The following is a 22886-nucleotide window of genomic DNA, read 5'->3' on the forward strand; positions in this document are numbered from 1 at the left end:
GCTCTCTATTCGACCTGAAAACATCGAATAATAATTATGCAGAAAACCAATCACGCTTCCTTACAATAATTATATGTAGTTTATTCTAGCTTTCTGATGAGCTCATGCACAAGTAATATCATTCTAGCTTTATCCCCTGAAAATGTCTTACGAATGACACTTAAATGTTCCTTCCCTAGAGGGTATAGAGGGGATGGGAGTCGATTTTTATCAATGTTGAAGTTGGTAGGGCTTCTTAACATATATATACACTCTCTCATCAATATATACTTATATTTATCTAAAGGGAAAAGACAGTTCAGTAAGGAAAAGCAAATTATAACATCCTCCTACCTGTTTTTAATCTGGATGCACTTGAATCAGGTCAGTCTCAACCTTTTGCTGTCACAGTTAGATCTAGCATCGTAGTCATTATGTCTCTTTTTCCAGGTGTACTGCACCATTCTTTGGTCTTTTAACTGGGAATCCTCTTCATGATCTGTGTTATACACTAGATGAACTCCACACTTCTTCACCCAAAGTGGAATCCCTATTTTTACTTTGACAATCAATCGATCACCAACTTCAAACACATTCTCAAACACAGTTCTTGGAATCCTGCACATCCACACTTGATCTTGGGAGGTAGTTGAAACGAAATAAATTGTTGACTCATAACTCCATTTAAGACCACTGGTTTCATTAATGATTTTAATGCGAGGACCAAAAACATTCTCATTGGTAGCTCTGTCACCTGTATAAACAGCCAATACAAGAAACTCTTGAAGCCTACAATCCGAAAGTGCAGGCACCTCAAGATAAATTGAAGACCCGATATTTTGATTGCTGAACCACTCAGGAACATCACTTCCAGGGAGAAAGATATCGAATATACCACTGTGTGAAGACAGCCACTGCGTTCATGGAAATTATAAATGGTTAGCAATAAGAGAGAGAGAGAGAGAGAGAGAGAGAGAGAGAGAGAGAGAGACCTGGATCTCAAGTAGCTTTTTGCAATTAGCAAGAGTCAAGACGGAGATGTTCTGCAAATGTGATAGATTTGACAATGTCTCCAAAGATGTGCAACCATCCACATACAAGCTCTTCAAAGCTGATGGAAGGAATAGTAGAGATTGAATCCTTGTGCAATTTCTTAACCAAAGCTCCTGAAGTTGAGAAAGGTGACTGATGTCAACTGGTAGGGTGTGGATATTAGTTCTACTTAGACTTAACCCTTCCAGTGAGGATAGGTTCCCCATATTCGATAATCTTTCCAGTGATGTGCAATCATCAGCATTGAAGACCCTTAAACTTGATGGCAGCTCAGGTAATGATTGAAGCCTCTTGCAATTTTGTAAGAAAAGGACCTTGAGTTTAGAAAGGCAATTGATGCTGGCTGGTAGGCTAGAAAAGTTATTTTTGCTCAGATCCAACAATAGCAGTGAGGATAAGCTCCCAATGTCATTTGGAATTGATCCTTCTGATAGATTGCAGTCACGGAGATTCAGTGTTTTTAAGGAGCACAAACCAGATAAAGAAGCTGGTAGTAGTTTGGTGGAATTAGAATGTTTACTAAGTGAACCCCAAGGCCAGAAGAAGAATGAATGCCATGATTTTGGTGGTGACTGTACAGATCTTGAGCAGCCTGACAGAATAAGGTTCTCAAGAGATCTCAACTTACAAATGCTACTTGGAAGACTTCTAAGTTTACTGCAGTCTTTCAGATTCAAGTAAGCCAATCTGTCAAGAGCTCCAATGGAATCATGGACCTCAACTAAATTCAAACAATCTTCAAGAATCAATCTCTCAAGGTTGGGAATTCCTGAGAAGTTAGGAGTTCTGATCAAGTCATGTGAATGACTGAGGTTAAGAACTTTCAACTTTTCAAGCAACTGTCAAAAAGTAAAAGGAGAAAGAAGATGTCATTTCTTCTGAAATATACAACCCACTGAAAAATAAACATAAAATTTATGCCATACCTTGGTTTCTGTCCAAACTTCTTTTATTCTGCTATATTGCATATCAAGGACAACAAGGTTTTGTAGATTGAACTCCATTGGTATAGATCTCAAAGGGAATCCAAACCAATATAGCCATCTCAACTCCTTGGGAAGATATTCAAATCCTCCTTCAATGTTTACATAATTGACCTTCAACAGCCTTAGGTTGTGCATCTTTGCAAATGCTTTAGCACCTACATGTGTCTCTTCCCATTTTGGGAAGTTTAAGGCAAGACCTTCAACTTTTTTTGTTCCCTGATAGAACAAGGACATTAAATAGGTTATAAGCATATACATGTATTTCACAATAATTTGCCACATGTCAAATTAGATGATCAGGATACACCATTGAATAAGCTCCATGTATAACAACAGAAAGGATCATCTTAAACGGGTGAATATTTTTTCATATTCAATTCCAACGTTCTAGCCAATTAGTATAAACAGGGACTCTTTTTTGGTAGAAGTATAAACAGGGGCTTAGGCCCATGACTCTTGTGCAAGTTTAGACTATGAAAATAATCCAATCCTAGTTGTATCCTAACATCTTTGCAAGGGCAGATTGAAACATCTATTAGTTTATTAGCATCTATCAATATCTCTTGCAGGTCAAGACATCCTGGATTAACATTGTTGTTATCTGTTGCGAGTGTTGAAGAATAAGCTTATTTGAATCAGGGGTATTTTTGTCTCTTTATGTGAGTTTCTAATTTCTCCACTAATTAAATGTACTTTTGTAATTTTATCTTTTATTATATAAGCTAATTCATTGGGTGTTCGTCACTTTTGCTGCCCTTAACACTCATTTCTTCTCTTTTTTTTCCCTACTTCTCACTTCCTCTTTTCTTCCTTTCGTCTCTTCATTTTATTCAGTTTTACTTAAATCCTTTTTCACTACTTGATATTAGAGTGGGGGGGACATTTTTCTGACGTTTTGGAGGATCTTGACTAGGGATGATGTCATCATGTCCATGCAATGACTTCAGCAAACTCTATGGAGGCCTTAGATGTGAATTTAGGGTTTTGAATCATCTGGGTTTTATAAATGTTTTAGTGGTGGTCTCACTTCAATCCGAGTTCATTTGAGATTTTTTATTGATTCTATTCAAAGAAAATCGTGCAAAATGCAGATATGATATTCTAATTTGTTGAGGCTGATGTGGAAGCATTCTAGTTGCGTTGTCTGGAATCATTAAATTGGTATCACTTTTCAAAATCATTACAAATTGTTACAGTCCAAAATGGTTAAAGTGTTTAGCTGGACACAGTTCTATCAGTATTAGAACCTACGACAATGTCTTAATTTCGAATCAAGGAGAGGGCTATCTAAAGTAGAGTGAAAACAATCATGAAAAGGGCTATCCAGAATAGAATGAAAGCTGTCATGGAAAGGACTACTTGGAACAGAGTGAAAGTCCTTTGCTATCAATGGCTCATAACATTCCAATTCCCAATTGCTGCAGCTTTGTCCTCAAGGTTGACGTTATGAATCTTACGGTATTTGGCTTCCCACCTCTCCCAAGCACATTTGCTGTTGGGACATGCAATCATAATATTTAGAGAGACGTGTGCAACGATGATAGATCAAACTTCATTCTGGTCTTTGTTAATAATGGCACCCTTTCCCCTGTAAATATCCAGAAGAGTCGTGTCCCTGAATTCTACAAACAGCTGCATCTCCACCCTTATCATAAGTTCAATTATCACCAACCTTGGTCCATAGTAATGTCCATATACACATTGCTCAGTGAAAGCCATGGCATGATATACCCCCACAATTAAAATCTCTGCAGAGCCCTTTCGGATTGTTGGAATAAGGTACGGTGGTATTGCTTGGCCAATAATTATATTCAGGAATCCAACCATCTTGCAAGAGTCATGATCCTACCCACAAAGTTGTTGTACAACCCTTTTAGTTCAACATAGAGTCCAATTGCAGCAGCATAGAAAGAAACCTTGTGGTAGTAATTAATACCAATTCCAAGAAATAAATCTTTTTGGCTATCGAAAAATCTTATATTTTGTATTAATTTGTATGTATTTTTATTGTACATATTTGTATTTGTACTCTTTCCAAAATTGAGTCATAGTACCAAATCCTGTTTCTCTCAAAAGGGTCTTTTCTCGGACTTTGATTGCCACCAATTTGGGATCATTTGGATCAAGGTGAACATATTCTTCCCATGGAACCTCCACCTGTTTGGACTCACAACTAGGATTGTAATCAGATTGAATTTGGATTGGATGCAACAAAATCTACATCCAATCTGACTACTAAGAGCCTACATCTAAATTTGATCCAAAATCCGATTGGGTTTAAAGACTTGGATTCAAATTCGAATCCTAACAGACTCGGATCGGATTCAGATTTAATCCGACTCCACTTTAAATTCTCTAAAATACCAGAAAAATAAAAAAAAATATTTATTTATTTTACTTTTATATATAATAAATTAATATAAATATAACATACTAAACTTATTGTATATATAAGTTCATATATAATATAATATATAAAACATGTTTTTATAATTTTAAATATATTTATATAGAATTTATATATTAAAATTAATAAATATAATAATATAATCAGATTAGATGTCGGATCGGGCCTTAGATTTTCAAGTATCATTGATAATCCTACTCATAACGAGATGTAAGTCATCAAAGTGAAGGATCCTTTACAATTCAACAACCAACCACTTCGACCTTAAAAACTTATAACCTTTCTTCTCTAGCCAACTAGATTACAAAATTGATGAAAAACCCAATTCCATGTTACTAAACCTCTAGTAAGCAATTCATCAAACAACCATAGAATCACCAGTGCAGGCCCGACAAATAGGTTTAAGTTGAACTCAAGTAAAATCACTTTGTAGTGAAGGCCTACCCTGCTGAATTTGAAATTACTGCAATTACCTCCTATATAAGAACATGTGGACTGATTTTCTCTAGGGCTTCGAGAAACCACTTCTTGAAAGGGATCAAGGGTTTGCTTCTTTTGCTGGAGAAAATAAGTAACAATTGAAGTACCATGGCGAGTCTTGGCTTCAACCTTGTAGTTCATCAAACAAATAGTAGATCTATCTTTAAACAATTTAAACATGTGATCCCACATGATGTAATCCAAATCCATACAACCATCAAACTTATGTCTAGTGTCACAGATGGGAAGAGGGCTCTTCTGCATTTGGTATCAGTGGTATGATGACCCCTTCATGTCATAGAGGGAGGTGGGTTATAGTTGTTGTTTTGTCACCACCAGCTGTTCTTTTGTCACATTGTTGATAGTTGTTTAAGGTGAAGCCTAAAAACAAAGGAAGAAGAAGAGAAAGGGGGAGAAGGGAGAAGAAGAGATGAAGAAATGTTATGAATGTGTCTTGAGTTACTGTTCACACTAGAGACCAAAAATTTATAATGTTGCTGCAAGTACAAGTTTGTCCTTATTTAGGCATCCAAAACAAAGAGGAAATAAAAAACCCAAAAAGCCCTTTCATCATATTGCATATTCTCAACACTCCCCCTTAAGCCGAACTTAGATATCTATCATGCCCAACTTGCCTAGGTTACTATTGAACTTTGGCTTGTGAGCTCCTTTAGTAAAGCAGTCAATAAGTTGATCATCAAATCTTACAAAGGGCAAATAAATTTCTCCACTATCAATTTTCTCTCAGATGAAATGCTATCCACTTTAATATGTTTTTGTATGATCATACTGAATAGGATTACGAGCAATGTTTATAGCTGCCTAATTGTCACAATAATATCTCATAGGACTTTTTGTTGGAATTCCCATTTTTGTTAACAAGATCTTCAACCATAGCACCCATGAGTCATTGCCCTATATTCTGCCTTTGCACTAGAGTGAGCAACAATAGATTACTTCTTGCTCCTCTGAGATATCACATTGCCCCCAACTAAGGCACAGTAGTTAGAAGTAGATCTTCTGTCGTCCATTGACCCTGCCCAATTTGCATCTATGCATGCCTCAATCTTCAAATGCCCATGACTGGAATATAACATTCCTTTTCTAGGACATCCCTTCAAGTAAGCGAGAATCCTATTGACAACTTGCATGTGAAAGGTTTTGGGCTCATGCATATACTAGCTAACCACACTGATTGTATAGGATATATCTAGTCTTGTCAAACATTGACGGAGAAGACGGCCTACCAATCTTTGATAATCCTCTCTATCTAGAAGAACATCTCCATCTGTGGCATTCAACTTGTGGTTAGGGTCAATTGGTGTTCCAACTGGTTTTCACCCTAATTTTCCAACATCTTATATCAAGTTAACAACATATTTTTTTCGAGAAATGAAAATACCCTTCACTAATCTTGTTACCTCAATTCCTAAAAAGTATTTAAGATCACCAAGGTCCTTAATTTCAAATTCAAAGGCAAGAAAAGATTTCAACTAAGAGATTCCAAAGATGACATATCCAGTCAAAACAATATCATTTACATATACTATCAGTATAGTCACCCGATTATCATGCCTTCATATGAACAAAGTATGGTTAGCCTAAGGTTGAGATAACCCAACTGTCAGGATTGTTTTTATGAATCCATCTACCCGAGCTCTAGGAGATTGTTTGAGTCCATACAGGGATTTCTTTAAGCAACAAATCTTTCCCTCGCTATTAGGAAGGCTCATTCCTGGTGGTAGGTCCATACAAACTTCCTCCCGTAGATCTCCATTAAGAATGACATTTTTCACATCTATCTGATATAAAGGCCAAGAGAAGTGTGTTGTAAAAGACAAAATCACGTGAATATAACTCATTGAGCAAACATTTCCTGATAATCAATGCCATAAGTCTGAGTATACCCTTTAGCTACCAAGCGTGCCTTATATCTTTCAACAGAGCCATCAACCTTGTGTTTGACTGTATACACCCACTTACATCCAACTATAGATTTATCTTTAAGAAGAAAAACAAGCTTCCAACTTGCTATTCATTATTGATGACCTCTATATCAAATGGATGTAAAGAATATATTTCTTAATGGGGATCTCCACATGGAAGTATAAATAGAGTTACCTTCAGGTGTTGATATTCCAAACAGTAATGAGAAAGTGTGCAAATTGAAAAATTTGTTTTATGGTTTTAAATAATTCCCTAGAGCTTAGTTTGATAGGCTTAAAGGATCTATTATGAAGATTGGCTCAAACAATCTCAAATTGATCACACTTACTTTGTTAAGAGGATGGAAGATTTTGTAATTATGTTGATTGTGTATGTTGGTAATATTATTATCGTAAGGAGTGACCCTAAATTAATTACCAACTTAAAGCCAATAACCTATTGAATAAATGAGCATGGTCAAAATTTGAATGTTGAGATGCATGAATGGAAAAATAAGTTAGACCAAGATTAGAAATTTACTCATTTGAATGAACCTAGGAGTAGCTCTTATAGGCAATAAAATGACAAAAAGTTTACTAAAAGATAGTTTGGTCATGTATAGAGAATACCATCTACAACACCTATATGTAAAGTGATTTATTACAAGTTAAAGGGATTTGAAGATCTAGGAGTAGATAAAAAGTTAAAAAAAAAAAAAACAAAACAAAACATGTTGAAGTAATAGGATTTATGTAGACGACCCCATAAAATTGGAACAAGGCTTAGAAGATTATGAAGATAATTTTATTATCCATATCTAGAAAAGGAAGCATCATCAACAAAAGAAAGGAAAGGCAGACTAGGTTATAATTTACTATTTGCATTTTATTAGGCTCAAGCGGCCAAGCCGGGTTTAACACCAATGATAAGGGCTTTATGGTAGGCCTGGCCCTACACGGGCCCAAGTTGGGTTTACAGGATTTTTAGGCCTAATGAGTAACGTATAATACATACAAAAATTTAAATTAAATAACGTATAATACATACAAAAATTTACATAATCCAAAGTTAAGTTGGGTTTGGCTAGGCTTTAGGCCAATGGCACAAAAAAATAAGGCATGGACTAGCCTCATTTAATTGTTAAGCTTGATTTGGCTTGGCCTACCTAATAAAGGCAATGCTTTCATTCCCATTCTTCAACAATGTAAGATTTGAAATAACACGAAATAGTTATTGCAACCATTGAATGTTTTCCCAAGTTCCACATTGCTTAGGGAATGAAAATGAAGACCTTGCCTTCATCCATACAAGGCCTATGGATAATTTTCATACTGGAATTGACTTAAGTATTGACACATGTCAATTCGTAAATATTTATTTATATGGTAAAATAAAAGTTAAAACTTTTAAATTTTATATAAAATAATAAACATTTAATATAAAATAAAATATACTTATGTATATATACTATATAAATTATAATACATATTATAATATATGAAAATATGTATATCATATATTATATTTAAAAGTATATTTTATATTATATTGTGGACTGGGTTTGAAGTATTGGGCCCAAGCCCAGCATATAATTTTCTAGGCTTGATGTAGGCCCAGACTAGGCCTGCACACAAAAACCTAGGCCCAGGCACATAAATTGGTAGGTTGGGTCGGGCTAGGCCAAGAATGATCATCCCTATACATACATATGTATGTAATTAATTATGTCCGGTGCATACCTAATTAACCAGAATTTGCATTCTTTTCCTTTGCACTCTCATGCATTTGTACTAGTGCAAATAAAATTGCACTGCAACCAAGCAAAGCCTTAATATTCAAGAATACTATTAATTTTGATTTGTACTTTAAGTTCATATTTTCCATGTTAAATCATGCTAAATTATTTTTTTACCTTTCAGTAACCATGCATGAATAGCTTTATCCCAATACTAAATTACAATAGCAACAAAATCAAAATTGTTCAACAATGGAAAAAGAGAAAAATTGAAGAAATACTAAAGTTCATACCGTGTGCTTTGTTAATACTTGGAAGGCATCCTCGTGATACCACAATCTACTACGTTCTTGAGGCTCCTTTGGTGCTTCTTCACGAACAATTTCCCTTCCCATGTCTCGAACTAGATCATGCATTCTCAGTTCATTTTTTTCATCAATTATTAGGAGAGACCTACGGGCCAGAACACTAATTCCAATCTCTGAGAAGAATCCACAACTGTTAAGTACTGTAACTACATCTTCTTTCTCAATTCTAATAAAGAAACAAGCAATATCAAGAAATATGTCCTTCTCATTTTCATCTAATGCATCAAAGCTTAGTCTAAGTTGCTTCTGAATGTCTTTATTAGGTATTCTCTTTAACTTCTCCAATGCACTTCTCCACTCAGGTATGCTTCTATATTCACCCAAGAAAGAGCCTAAAACCTGAAGAGCTAATGGAAGGCCCCCAAGGCAAGACACTATGTTTCTGGCGAGCTCCTCATATTCACTTATAGGGTGATCTTTTCTAAAGGTATGCCAGCTAAAAAGTTCAAGAGATTCCTCCTTGTCCAACTTTCTAACCTTATATACAGTGTCCACTCGAAGCTCATTTAACAAATGCTCGTCTCTAGTTGTTATAATAACTCTACTTCCCAAACCAAACCAATCGTGTGCTCTTGCTAGTGCATCCAATTGGTTTAATTGATCCACGTTATCAAGAACAACGAGAACCCTTTTACAGCTGAGCTTTTCTTTGATCAAATTGACTCCTCTATCGACAGTACTTATCCTTATATTTTCCTTTGAAACCATTAGGATATCAGAAAGAAGTTGCTCCTGCAGTCGAACTAAACCGTTGGGCTCTTCTGAAATGTCTCTGATATCATGAAGGAAACTGCAACCTTCAAACCTGTGAAAGATTAGGCTGTAGAGGGCTTTTGCTATTGTTGTCTTACCTATTCCACCCATACCCCAGATCCCCACAAAACGAACATCGTGTGATCCAACACTTAACAAAGAAGTCATTTTTTCTACACGGGAATCCAATCCAACTAAGTGGGTGGCAACCTTCATTTGCATTTGAATCAATTTAGTGAAAACCTCTTCAACAATTTTATGGACAAACTTGGCTTCGTGCCTGCCAATTGTGATCCAAATAATAGAGTAAAAATATTGATAATGCAAAAAAATTCAAGCAAATATATCAGTCAAGAAGCAAAACCAAGAAGTGAATTTCTTGCTGATAGCTAGATTCTGGACATTGCTAATTATGTACATGCATGAGCAACCAAGGCAACCAAGGCAACCAAGGCCATCTATATCTATAACATTTTCAAAAATGCAGTCCATATCAGCTTAATCTCTTTTGCTTTCAAAAACGCAGTTGTCCATATCAACTTAATCTCTTTTGCTTTCAAAATCCTTTAGAATTTTGTGGTTTTTATTTAAAAGATGAAAAGAAAAATCAAATAGGGGCTCCTTACAACGGAGTCAATTTTCTTTTATTATGAAATTGAATGTAATGATTCCCCATTAATAGGGGCATCTCTTAACACCACTCTGTGAATCTTAACGCTGTGTTTGGTTGCATTGCAAATTTATTTGCACTAATACAAATGCATGGGAGTGCAAATGATTTGAGTGTAAATTCTTACCTATTTTGGTTTCAAATTTTAGTTTATTTTGTTTGGTTGCAATTCAAATAAAATAAATTAAGACATGAAGCAGAATAAAGTAAAATTCCAAAACAAAATTAAACAAGAATTTTATTTTTTTATATTTGCACTTTTTAGTATATTTCTCCTCCTAAGGCTGCGTTTGGTTGTAATGCAAATAAATCTGTACTGATGCAAAATCATGACAGTGCAATTTCTGACCTTTTTTCTTTTAAATTTTAGCTTATTTTATTTGATTGCAATGCAAATGAAGTAAATTAAGACATAAAGCAAAATAAATAAAACTCAAAACAAAGTTATACCAAATTTTACAATATTCCATTTGCACTCTCATGCATTTGTACTAGTGCAAAATAAAATTGCACTGCAACTAAACGCAGCCTAAAACTCATTATATCTCTCTTCACCATTTAAAAGCATGTATTTATTTCTCCATTAGGGGAACGACATTGGAGCACCTTAGCAAGAACTCAAGCCCCATGTGATTTGTTGTGTGAGATTTTCACAGGATCGGTGCTCTACAGTCTACACGGGCTGCGTGATATACAATGCCCGTTTCTTTCAACTTTGACCCACATTGCACACAGGTACCATGATTTATGTTGCTTTTTTGTCAAGCACTTAGATTTGTATTATACGCAGGCCTGCACAATCTGTACTGTACATGGTATTATGCATGCCTTTACTTGTTATTTACACAAATCCAGAAGTAAAGTTAAGAATGTTAATCTAATTTAACTCTGTGCACGTGTAAATAAAGGTCAAGTTAATATTATATAATATATCTAACTTAACTTAATGATCTGCACCAAAACTAAGGCAAGTATCTATCTTATATAATGTAGATATTAATTATTAATTATAATTAAAAAATGAATTAAATATATAAAATATTAATATTTAATTTAAAACTTAATATTAGAATAAAAGGAGTAGAACATGATATCTAAGATACAAATGGGAGAAAAATAATAGAAAGTAGGATAAGATAAGAAATAATACTAAAATTATATTATCTAATAAAATATATTTAATTATTAATTGCTTCATTACTAAAAATTATAGTTCAAAATCCCTATTTAAAATTAATTGAAACTAATAAAAACTAATGATAATCAATAAATTAATTAAATGAACAAAAATATCAATAAAATTTGTTTTATTCATGGAAATTTATTAATTTTACATTTAAATTTAACTTTAAAATAATACATAATTTCGTCACTCTCATGAAGAGTGCACTTCAATTGTATTTTGATCTCATAAACATATTCAAAAAATAATGTTTGGTTTAGACTTGGACTGGTTTTGCTTAATTAAGAATATCAAAGGGCTCCTTTTTCCTTTTTCAGTAGAATTCTTTTCCTTCAATTTCGTTTAGCAAACTTGTGAACCGGAAGTCCCAACTAGAATATACTAAAACAAGGATGTCAATGTAAGCACTTAGCAGCACTCTCTTTTTCCTTCCCATTTCAATGTTCAAAAATTGAACAAAATAATTCAAGTAGCTAATTACTTGTAAGACTTTTCCATAATCTCTCCTGATTAACTTGCTACTTACTCTCTCTCTCCTCTTTCTCATTAGCTACTCTCACTGTCTCTCCTCAATTAACACGCCGTTAACCCTCTCTCCTTCAATAAGTCATGCCATTAAGTTGACGGTTGGACCATTCAACTTGGGAACCGTTCAGACAACCGGTTCTGTTTTACCCAAAACCCGGAATCTGGTAAAAAATTGTTGAAAAGGTCAACAAACCATTGACCCGGGTGATTGAACCGTCGATCCATCAACCCGTTCAATGATTTTTTACTGTTTTTTTATTTTTTTTAATTTTGCTGTCAGAACGGGCCGTCCATTCAAACTAGATGATTGGACCATTTACCCAAAAACCGGTGCCCAAAACAATTCCATTTCCGGTTCATTTTTTTAAAACATTGCTCACAAGTGCTCCATTCCTATGACCACACCATTTGGGGTGATCATTTCTTAGCCTAGCCTAAAAACCCAGCCTGGCTCAACCAGCAAATTTCTGGGCCAAGGTCCATTATGTGTTAATGTCATATGATATAAAAAATATCATATGACAAGTTAGCATTTTATATTGCTTTAGGATCAGGCCTTTGGTTCAGGTACATTCAAAGTTTGATAAAAGCCCAAACCAAGCCCACCCAAATTACTCTCCTACCCGCACACCATGCTTCAACCACCTATTATATTTATCCAAGTCCTACATTTTACCTTAGATTTTTTTCTATGCATGCCAATCAACAAATATTAAACAATTAATAATTAAAATTTATAAATTTTAAGCATTAACAATAATTATATTGTCTTGCTAAGAGATCAAGCATAATACTTTAGATATATCTAGCAGGATCAATGTTCCACCCCTGAGAGAGTGATGAGAATGACCAAATTTTGTATTAATTTTTAGTATTCTAAATTGAATTGAAATTAATAAATGTTTACATAAAATTAATTATTTTTATTATTTTTAAAAGAAATTTTAATTGACTTTAATTATTTTTTAATAATTTTTGTTGATAAAAATGTACAATTAGTATGAGAAGTTTTATTCATGTAATTATTTTTAAGTAGAAAATAAGTGGATTTTAAGTGAGAAAATATTAAATTTAAAATCGATAATTTTCGTTAATAAAACTATGTTAGTACTTTTGTTCATTTTGATTAATTTATTAATTTTTATTATTTATTTTTTAGTTTTAATTACTTAGAATGGAATTTAAATGGGAATTTTGAATTATAATTTTTATTAGTTATTATAATTTTACAGTTATTACTTATCTTTATTTATCTTTCTATATATCAGTTTTTACTCTTCTTATTATAATATTCTTAAATATTAATGTTTTATATTTTAATTTGTTTTTAATTGTAATTTATTAATATCAAATTAAACTGAAATTCTAACTTAAATAATACAATATTTGTATATAATTAGGTTGTCACCAAATGGAGCGTAGGCACTAAAAAGAATATGGATCTCATGTATAGTATTAGATTGTACAAAGCCTATGTACAATATAAATCTAACAAAATCCTTGACACTAGCACTATAAATCATATGGTACCTGTGTATATTATCGGTTGAATTCAAGATAAACGTGCATCTTTATCACATGGCCCTTGTGTATAATATAGATCCTACAAAACTCTCGTACACAACTACACAACAAATCAAATAGGGTTTGAATTCCCACTTAGATGTTCCCACTTGGTTCTGTCTTGATGGACAAACAAATGCATGTATTTGGAGAGAGAGAGAGAGAGTATTAGGAGAAAACGTTGGATAATGTTGGAAAAATGAGATAGCTTGGGAGAGATTTAAAGAGGGGGAGATATTTTAGGATGAAGTACTAGCCTTCTAGGTAGGTGAGATTGTTTAAGAGAGGTTTTATGAAAAGATATCTTAGTGAAGAAACTATTTCTTAGGGGTGCAAATCGGATCAGATCCTATATGGTCAAATTTGGATCACCTCTGGTCGGATTTTTGGATCGAACTTAGATCCCCCCATCTGATATGAGAAGATCGGATCCGATGTGTTATATATTTATAAATATAAATATATAATACATATATTTATTTATTTTTTTTTATACTGTATTTTTATAAATTTGTTATATTATTTATTTTTATAAAAAACATGTATGTATGATGAAAATAATTAAAAAATACTCATATTTTTTTGTTTTTTTCTTTATTTAAATTGGTATATTTTATTTTTTCTTTTAATAATTTATTAATTAAAAAAACAAGTCAGATCAAATTAGATCCGAAGATCCGATAGGATTTGAATTCAGATAAAGTCCTATCAGATCTTATCGGATTGGATCTGGCATGAACAGTGTCAGATCGAATTCGAATATACCCTGATTCGAATTTGATCCAATCTATTTGCATTCCTACTATTTCTTATGTTTGGTTCCTGAAAAAATATAAAAAATTCTCATTTTAGACAAATGAACTAAATGATAGAGAGCAGGTTTGTTTTTTTCTTTTTCGTAAATAGGTATAATCAAATTTAGGGTAAATTGTTGAAACTTGAAACCTCCCCTAAAGTGTTCCACAATTGCTGAAACCTCTATGAAGTTTGGTAATTGCAAGCATCTCCCCTAAACTTTCTGACACAATTGCAAGTAGACCTCCTTTGCTAAAATCCTTTAACAAGAGACACGAAAATGTCAAAATTTTGGTTGGATTGGGGAATTGTTCAACTGAAACAACCGATCATTAGCAAAAACCAGAGTTGTATTAATTTGCAACAATTCTCAATTTGGCCAATTGGTTCAAAAGATTTAAATTTAAAAAACTGCAATAATATTTTTAAAAAATACATTGACAATGTAAAATATTTTAGGAGATATGGAAAATTTTCCACTTTTCTATATTAAAAAATTAAATTTAGAATATAAAATACTAATATGTATCAATTGATTAACTCGAATTGATTTTGGTTAGTTTACACAGACAAACCAAAGCCAACCCAACCACTTATGTTAACATAATTGCTTAATTAAAACTGAATGAAAATATTAAAAGAAAACCAACTAACTCGGATCGAATTAGTTGGATTGATTAATATGGTAAATTTCATCAATTATAAACAACTCTCTAGTTGATAGTTATTATGCTTATATTTATGTAACGAGTTAGGCAAGAAAAATATATTTACGAAGCGAGTTAAATTAATTGTTTGATTAAAAATATTTTGTGATTGTATACATTTGAGTGTCTTATCCGTTTATTAATCTAATCCATTTTATTATAGAAAATAACAAATTAAGCAATGAGAGGAAAAACTGAAATGTCACCTACAAAATAACCCATAAGGAAACGCCAGTGTTTTATCTGACACCAGTTGATGTGATGCACTGATCTTTTGTTTTACTTTATGGGGGTCTCTATTGAGTGGAGTATCTCAATGCAAACTGGTCATAACGTGTCATACGAAGGAGGAAGGTTAACAGAAGAAGACAGCCAAAGGACTCCGACTTCAATAATTCAATGACAAAACGTGCCAGGCACGGGTCATAAGGCTAAATTTAAAAATGCTTATTTGAAAAATAAGTGTTTATGAGTATGTGGGGTGAAGAATACTTATTTTAAATAGCGTAGTAAGGTATTTCAAAATGATATAACCGATTAAAATAGGCGAGAAAGAAAATAAATATATAACAATAAGCTTAAAATTTGAGATTTTCAAATAAATAGTAAATATTTATTTTAGTCTTATTTTCCAAATGCAAATAATTACTTATTAGTGTGGCCCGGTCCAAAATAAGTGATTATTGGAATAAACTCCCCAACTTTCACCTTTAAGACTGCAGAATTAAAAAAGTAAAGGATTTCAGTAAAGCTGAGAAGATTAGGTTACCCTTTAGCAAGACATCGGAGATCCCAACCGGACAAGTTGGCCGCTTCAGTGAGAGCCGATCTCCACCTCTTCACCTTCTCCATCATCTCTGTATTGAACTCAAAACGCTTTTCGTGGCTCGCAAATGCCTCGGCGAAGCTCCCAGTCTGTTTTCGAACATCCGACGGATCGATGTCATAGAAAACGGGCATGACAATTGTCCGGCCAATCTTTCTCTTCCTGCCGCGGCACTCGAGAATTTTGCAGAGTTCATCGAGACACCATCTGGAAGAAGCATAGTTCTTGGAGAAAATGATGATACAAATCCTTGACTCTTCGATTGCTTTCAGCAGCGCTGGGGAGATCTCCTCGCCTCTCTGGAGCTCTTTGTCGTCTCTGAACGTGTGAACGCCTTTCTTGACCAAAGCCGTGTAGAGATATTCGGTGAAGTTCTTACGCGTATCCTCACCTCTGAAACTCAAGAAGACATCATAATTCCATCCATCTGATGAAGAGGAAGTAGAAGAAGAAGAAGAAGAGTCTTCTTCGGTCCCCATGGAAGTAGCGATCTCAAGGCAGCTGGTTAGGACTCAAGTCTATATAGTTGGCCGAGTGGCGTGGGGACGACTCAAGTCTATATGGCTTATCAATGGCCGCGGAAAAACAGATCCTCCGAAATTCCTCCAAAAAACAACAAATATTAAGTATGAAAAGGAAAGAGAAAAAAAAAAGGATTCATGCTTACTCGTAGGTTGAATTTGAAATCCATTAAACACAATATTAGCTCAGAACTGAAATCCATCGATAAATTGTTCTGGTCTCTGAGTGTAGAAGCATGTCTAACAAGGAAACGCAAAATTATATAAATGACGATCGATCAGAGGCAATCACGGTGGTTATACCAGTTTGGGCTTGGTCTTGGAGCTAAAACAATACTAAAAACAAAAATACTGGAAACAACTAAAAAATGCCATGAGAACTTTTAGATCTGGTGTTAGCTTCACCAGAAATGACGAGAAGAAGCTTGAATGTACTGACTTTTTGAGCTGCATATGGGTGGTAGAGGAAGGGGCGGAGAAGGCAACCCTCTCTTCACAAACAATTCAGTCAATTCTGATATTTTCTGAGGGCAACTTTACGGCCCTAATATCAATAAAAATAATACTTTTAAAAAAATTAAAAAAATAAATAAAATTTCAGAAGTAATATCAATTAAGGGTAGAATTTCTGTTCATCTTTTCCCTCTTACAATCTATTCACCGGTGCCGCCGCCCGCCTCCGTTCGCCGCCGCCTCTGGCGGAATCATCCTCTTTGGAGACTTGCATTCTCTGTCTCTCTCTCTAATTTTTGGGGTCCTAATTAGCTAGCTTCAGACTTGGGCGAAGTGAAGATCTGGAAAGAAAATGCACGCAAGACAGATTCAAAGGTGACGAGTCTCGCCCCATCTTCTCCGATGAGATCCCCTCAGAGGCCCGTCTACTACGTGCAGAACCCATCACGAGACTCCCACGATGGCGAGAAGACAACAACATATTTCCATTCGACGTCGGTACTCAGCCCCATGGGCTCACCCCCCCACTCCCACTCCTCCGTCGGTCGCCATTCTCGTGAGTCCTCCAGCAGCCAGTTCTCCGGATCCCTCAAGCCTGGTTCACGCAAGATCACGCCCAACGATAGATCTCGAGGGGGTCCCCACCGCAAGGGACAGAAGTCATGGAAGGAATGCTCCGTGATTGAAGAGGAGGGGCTTCTGGAAGATGAGACAGCCGAAAGGAGTCTACCTCGTCGCTGTTATTACCTCCCTTTCGTTCTTGGCTTCATCTTACTTTTCTCTCTCTTTTCCTTAATCTTGTGGGGAGCCAGTCAACCTCAGAAGCCTACAATCACCATGAAGGTATAACTGAATTTTTGTTTGTTACTCAAAAACCCATCCTTCCCTTTTCTCTTCTCTGAAATGAATTTTTAATTTGCAGAGCATTACATTTGAGCAAATCATGATTCAATCAGGTACTGATGCTACCGGAGTGGCGACCGACATAGTCTCCCTCAATTCCACTGTAAAGCTAGTTTTTCGTAACACTGCTACGTTTTTCGGAGTAGATGTAACGTCAACACCTGTTGATCTCTCCTAGTCTCGACTAAGTGTGGCCAGTGGCACCGTAAGCAACAAAACCCATCTCATGTTATGTTTCTCTGAGAAAATAAAGATGATTCAATCAAACTCCTACTCTGTGGTGGTTTTAACCTTTTATTTCCTTCCCTCTTTGGGATGACATTGCAGATAAAGTTCTATCAGTCGAGGAAGAGCCAAAGAACGATGACGGTAGTAGTGATGGGGAATAAAATCCCTCTATAAGGAAGTGGGGAGGGTTTGAGCAGTTCAACAGGCACCTTGAGTTTCATGGTTCGATCGAGGGCATACGTCCTGGGAAAACTGGTCAAACCAAAAGACGATTGAGTGCTCCATGGTTCATGATCCTAAGAAGCTCAACGTCCCCATTTCTCTGAAGAATTCATGCCAAGTAAAATCAGATTCATGGTCGGACGCCGCGGCGAACAGCGGCGGGCGGCAGCACTGGTGAATAGATTGAAGAGGGAGAATATGAACAGTAATTCTATGTTAATTGATATTATTTTAAAAAAGTTAACTTTTTTTGAAATTTTTTAAAAATACTGCTTTTATTGATATTAAGGCCCTAAAATTGCCCTTATTTATTATAATCCCTATTTTCTTCCCTCAACTTTCGGTCGACACGCTGCTTTTAGGCAACACAACATCCCAACTATTTTACTTGTTTATTCCGCTATAAAACGAGTGCGCATCTGCGCCCCACAGTGTCCTATAGTACATCCCCACCTTCATTTGGAACATCTCTCATCTCACAAAGTGATAGGAATAATCGTATCGGATTAATTGCAGCCACACATCTCTCATAGGAATAATTTACCTTTCTGATACTTTTCCATCAAACCAAATGGAGACTGAATCTACTCTTTACACCGGGCACCTCGCAGGCAGTGCATTGGGAACATCTTCCGTATTTATTAGATATTATTCATGAGAGATGTTATCAATGCATGATGTATGTGTCTCTGAAGTGCCCATTTGTGAGGAACAGATCTCGTCACAATCAAATGAAATGTATAATTTGGATTTTGTCTCCACAAAACTCCGTACAAATACTAATCCACGCCTGCAATGGAGATCAAATCAGAACCTCACAACGCATCCCTGCTGTGTATTGGGAACATCTCCAGATGATGATACCAAAAATGATGATATCATCAGGAGATATTGACAATACACAGCGGGAATGTGTTGTGAGACATTGTGGGGGCAATTTGGTAGGGGCTGATTTGAACTTCCTGCAATGGGCTATGTAACCAAAAATAATATCAGAAATGATGATATCATCATTTTATCGGGAGATGTTCCCAATACACTGGGGATATGCTTTGAGATGTTATGGGGGGCAACCTTGTGGGAGGTTGATTTGAACTCCCATTACCCATACTTTTATGTTGTCATTCATGGAATCATGGGAGACATTTCTAATGGATCAAAATTTTAAAACGCATTCACATGTATCAGCTCATACGTATCATATCAATGAGCCACCAATACATGAAATACAGGGAGTTTCAGGGTAAGACTTCTTTCTTACCCTCTTTCAAAGGGTAGTTAGGACTTATATAGATCCCCTAAACCTAAAAGCTAAATAAATAAATAAATGCATGTGATGTTGTTTTGGTTTGAAGGAAAAGGTAGGGAAGCACATATAACGTTTGTATAGGTGTTCCTACTTTTCCCTTCCTTTTTTACCTTTTGCTTCAAATCAAGCACAGCCTTATAGTCCAATATGCCTTGTCTGATGTATCAAACTATATCAATACTTCAAACCTTGTTCTTAGATATGGAAATTTGACCTGTCCTTGCCCTGCCCCAGTCTGCAGATTTTTTTACCATTAATCAGGATTCAGGGCAGGTTACAGGGAAACCCAAAACCCTAGGGACCAGGGACAGGGCAGGGCAAATTCGAGGATCTCCATTCCCCACAAGGATGGAAAATGGGTTAGGATTTTAGCCCCAGTGGATTCAAGGGTGAGGACAGGGTGGGGTATTTGAGTTTAAAGTCGAGGACGAGGCATATAAAACCCATCCCCACCCCACCCCATTGCTATTCCTACTTGTTTTGACAACGAGCTTTAGTTCCCAATTAATAGCATGTTAGCAAGGTTTTGCAAACCATAGACCTAAACTCTTCACTACCACACAAATCCATTTATTTTGGTGCCTTCTCCTCCAATGCCACTACCTCTATTTGCACCACAATATGCCTTTCTCTTCCAAAGGAGATATAAATGAGATCAATAATTTTCTTATTGTCTCCACATGAATCACATTATTTTTTTCCACCATTACTTGCTCGATCAATATGCCAAAAGCCTTAATATGATTGCAATGCATTAGGCCAATAACATAATAACAACCACAAATCTATTTAACGAGCAAGAGGTGAGTGAAGCAAAAACTAAACATTTGTATAAATGGTGTGTCTGAGTGTGTAGCATCTTTAATAAGTTCTATTGTGCTTTATTAGGATAAAAGCTAGATTGCTACATATAATCAAGTGGAAGCTCTGCTGAGTGGCTGCATGTGCTTCAATGTAAAACTACACTATCATTATCCTCTCTAGATAAAGAAGATCCAAGAAAATCAAGCATTAGGGTTGTTCATGAATTTAAAGGCTTTGGAGCTATTGAAGTTTGACATCTTCTATGTGAAACTACACTGTCATCATCCTCTCTAGATAAAGAAGATCCAAGAAAATCAAGACTTAGGGTTGTTCATGAATTTAAAGGCTTTGGAACTGTTGATGTTTGACCTGCTTCTACAACTCAACAAGGAGTCAAAAAGTCTACATTAAGTTGTATTTATTTGTTTTTGTGTACAATTTTAGAATCTTGATGTAAATCAGTTGTATGATACACCTTATAGATGCTCAATAAGGCTGAACTTCGTTATCCTTAGAAACCATAATCCTATTGAAGTTCGATTGCCTACTAGAATTCAATAAGACTGAATTTAAGTCATCCTTAAAAATCATAATCCAAGACAATCAAGCATCAAGACTGTTCATGAACTTAAAGGCTTTGGAGTTGTTGAGGTTTGATATGCTACTACAACTCAATAAGGAATCTAAAAGTCTACATCAATTTATATTTATTTATTTTTATCTTTTCAGAATCTTGATCTAAATCAGTTGTATGATGCACCTGATAGATGCCTAGCTAATAAGACTAAACATGGCTTTCTTGACCTTAATCATATCATAAAAGTCAAGAAAATACTTAATGAAAGCCAATAGAAATGTTTCCAAACCTCTATGCAAAATGTGCCATAGTTTCTAAGTGTTTGGGTTATTTATCAGGCAAATTAGACCTAACTATAAAAAATAATCGACTATCTAGATTCATGTGTCGACTAAATTTTATAGCCAATGTATGCAAAATGTAGAGTCTAAAATGATGTTTCCACTACTCAATAAACATGTATTGACTACTTAGGTTGATTAAGTTCACAACCTTACTAGTCGATTGATAAAGAGGAACCAATCGACTGAGGGAGAAAAAGATTCTTCCCTTCATGTTGCAATCAACTATCAGAATAGTGCAATCATTTACCATGAAGAAACTTAATTGTTTCAAGGCTCCAACGATCGCTATTAAATTTGAAGACTTCTCACAAGTTGAAAGAAATTTGAATCATTTCATAAAAAAGTAAAATCTTTCAAATGGTTAGAAAATAGTCACTTACTCTTAAAACCTCTATAAAGCAAGAGCAAATTTTAAATCAAGCTTATGAAAAATAACTTATGCATTTCTTGTACATATTCTATGTAGATGTTTTTTAGAGAAAGCAAGCTAGAGCTAAAGCCTTCTTGGAAGAGAACCTTGAGCTTCATCAATATTAGATGTGAGCTTTGTTAAGCTTTGAGCTCGTTTCTCACCCATCTATTGGGACCCTCCTTTAAGCATCTGTAAATACTTTAGCAATTGTTCAATTTGAGTTGTAATTTGTTTATAGCTACATAGTAAGAGGCTATTCTTGTATGTAAACCTACTCTTGTATTGTAATAGTGAAAGGTATTTGAGTAGTCTGGTATTTAGATTGCTGAATACTATTTAAAGTCTTATTGACACTTGTGTTAAGTCCAACTACAAGATATTGCAGGCACCCAGTATAGGTATGGCAATGTAAAGATGGTCCAAATTCTAGGGTAGAGTGTAGGATATTGGGAAGAATAATGGCATCAAAGAAAAGACTGGTTTAGGAAGATAAGAACGGAACTTTTCAGAAAGAAAGAACAGAATGATGCTAGCGTGAGGATGCTCAATTACTCAGATTAATAGAACAATTAGAGTTGAGAGACAAGAAATATTGAATGCCTAGGGTATGATCTAAATGACAAGTAATCCCTTTTCACATACATCATAAACCCTTCTATTTATAGGCGAAGGGAGGGCTCTCTTTGTACTTAGGCATGAATTCTAGAATATTCCCTATTTGGTTAAGGGCTCTCTTTAGGCATGGGCAGCGAGGATCAAGAATTACAGAGTATTCATTCTTTGGGTGGTTAAGGGCTCTAGTCTCTAGGTTGCTATGATGAGGACACATGTCAAGCTATTGTGTAGGGAATACATTTTCTTTGATTCCCATGCCCGTAGGTTCATACTACGTGTCATTTCAAGTGATACAAGATATGTTCATATAAATAGTTTTTTTTAGTTATTTGCTCTCTATATTGCAATTCACTTTATTTTCTTTGTATTACATCCCACAAAAAGTATTTGTGATTTAGGTTTAAGTATGAAGAATATCCGCAACTAGCCTCTAGAGTGAGAGTCAATCCTCCTTAGACCAATATTACTAACCAAATGACCGTGGAACTTGTAATCCTACTACTGTGGTTATTTTATAGTGATATTTTAGTATTATACAA

At 35.0% G+C, this 22886-nt stretch overlaps 1 protein-coding gene and 1 pseudogene across 3 annotated transcripts; one reads left to right on the plus strand and one right to left on the minus strand.

Moving 5' to 3' along the window:
- Positions 1-60: 60 nt before the first annotated feature.
- LOC148852567 (disease resistance protein Roq1-like) lies at positions 61-18201 on the minus strand. Of its 2 annotated transcripts, XM_088946549.1 has the most exons (6): positions 17131-17514; positions 15903-16562; positions 8860-9967; positions 1959-2234; positions 972-1871; positions 61-893 (listed from the first exon to the last, which is right to left on the minus strand). In XM_088946549.1, the coding sequence occupies exons 2-6, from the start codon at positions 16436-16438 to the stop codon at positions 360-362; spliced, it is 3354 nt and encodes a 1117-aa protein (XP_088802675.1). In that variant the 5' UTR covers positions 16439-16562; positions 17131-17514; the 3' UTR covers positions 61-359. The 2 variants fall into 2 exon arrangements, with proteins under 2 accessions (XP_088802675.1, XP_088802674.1); XM_088946548.1 differs by having other exon boundaries at positions 15903-18201.
- Positions 16854-18340, plus strand: LOC148852568 (uncharacterized; annotated as a pseudogene). The gene is made up of 4 exons (XR_016099436.1): positions 16854-16961; positions 17246-17776; positions 17856-18041; positions 18164-18340. The product of XR_016099436.1 is annotated as an uncharacterized LOC148852568 (transcript).
- The last annotated feature ends 4546 nt before the right edge of the window (positions 18341-22886 follow it).

The sequence above is a fragment of the Nelumbo lutea genome, chromosome 5 (assembly GCF_056320005.1).
Source record: "Nelumbo lutea isolate HS-2025 chromosome 5, American lotus-T2T, whole genome shotgun sequence".
NCBI lineage: Eukaryota > Viridiplantae > Streptophyta > Magnoliopsida > Proteales > Nelumbonaceae > Nelumbo > Nelumbo lutea.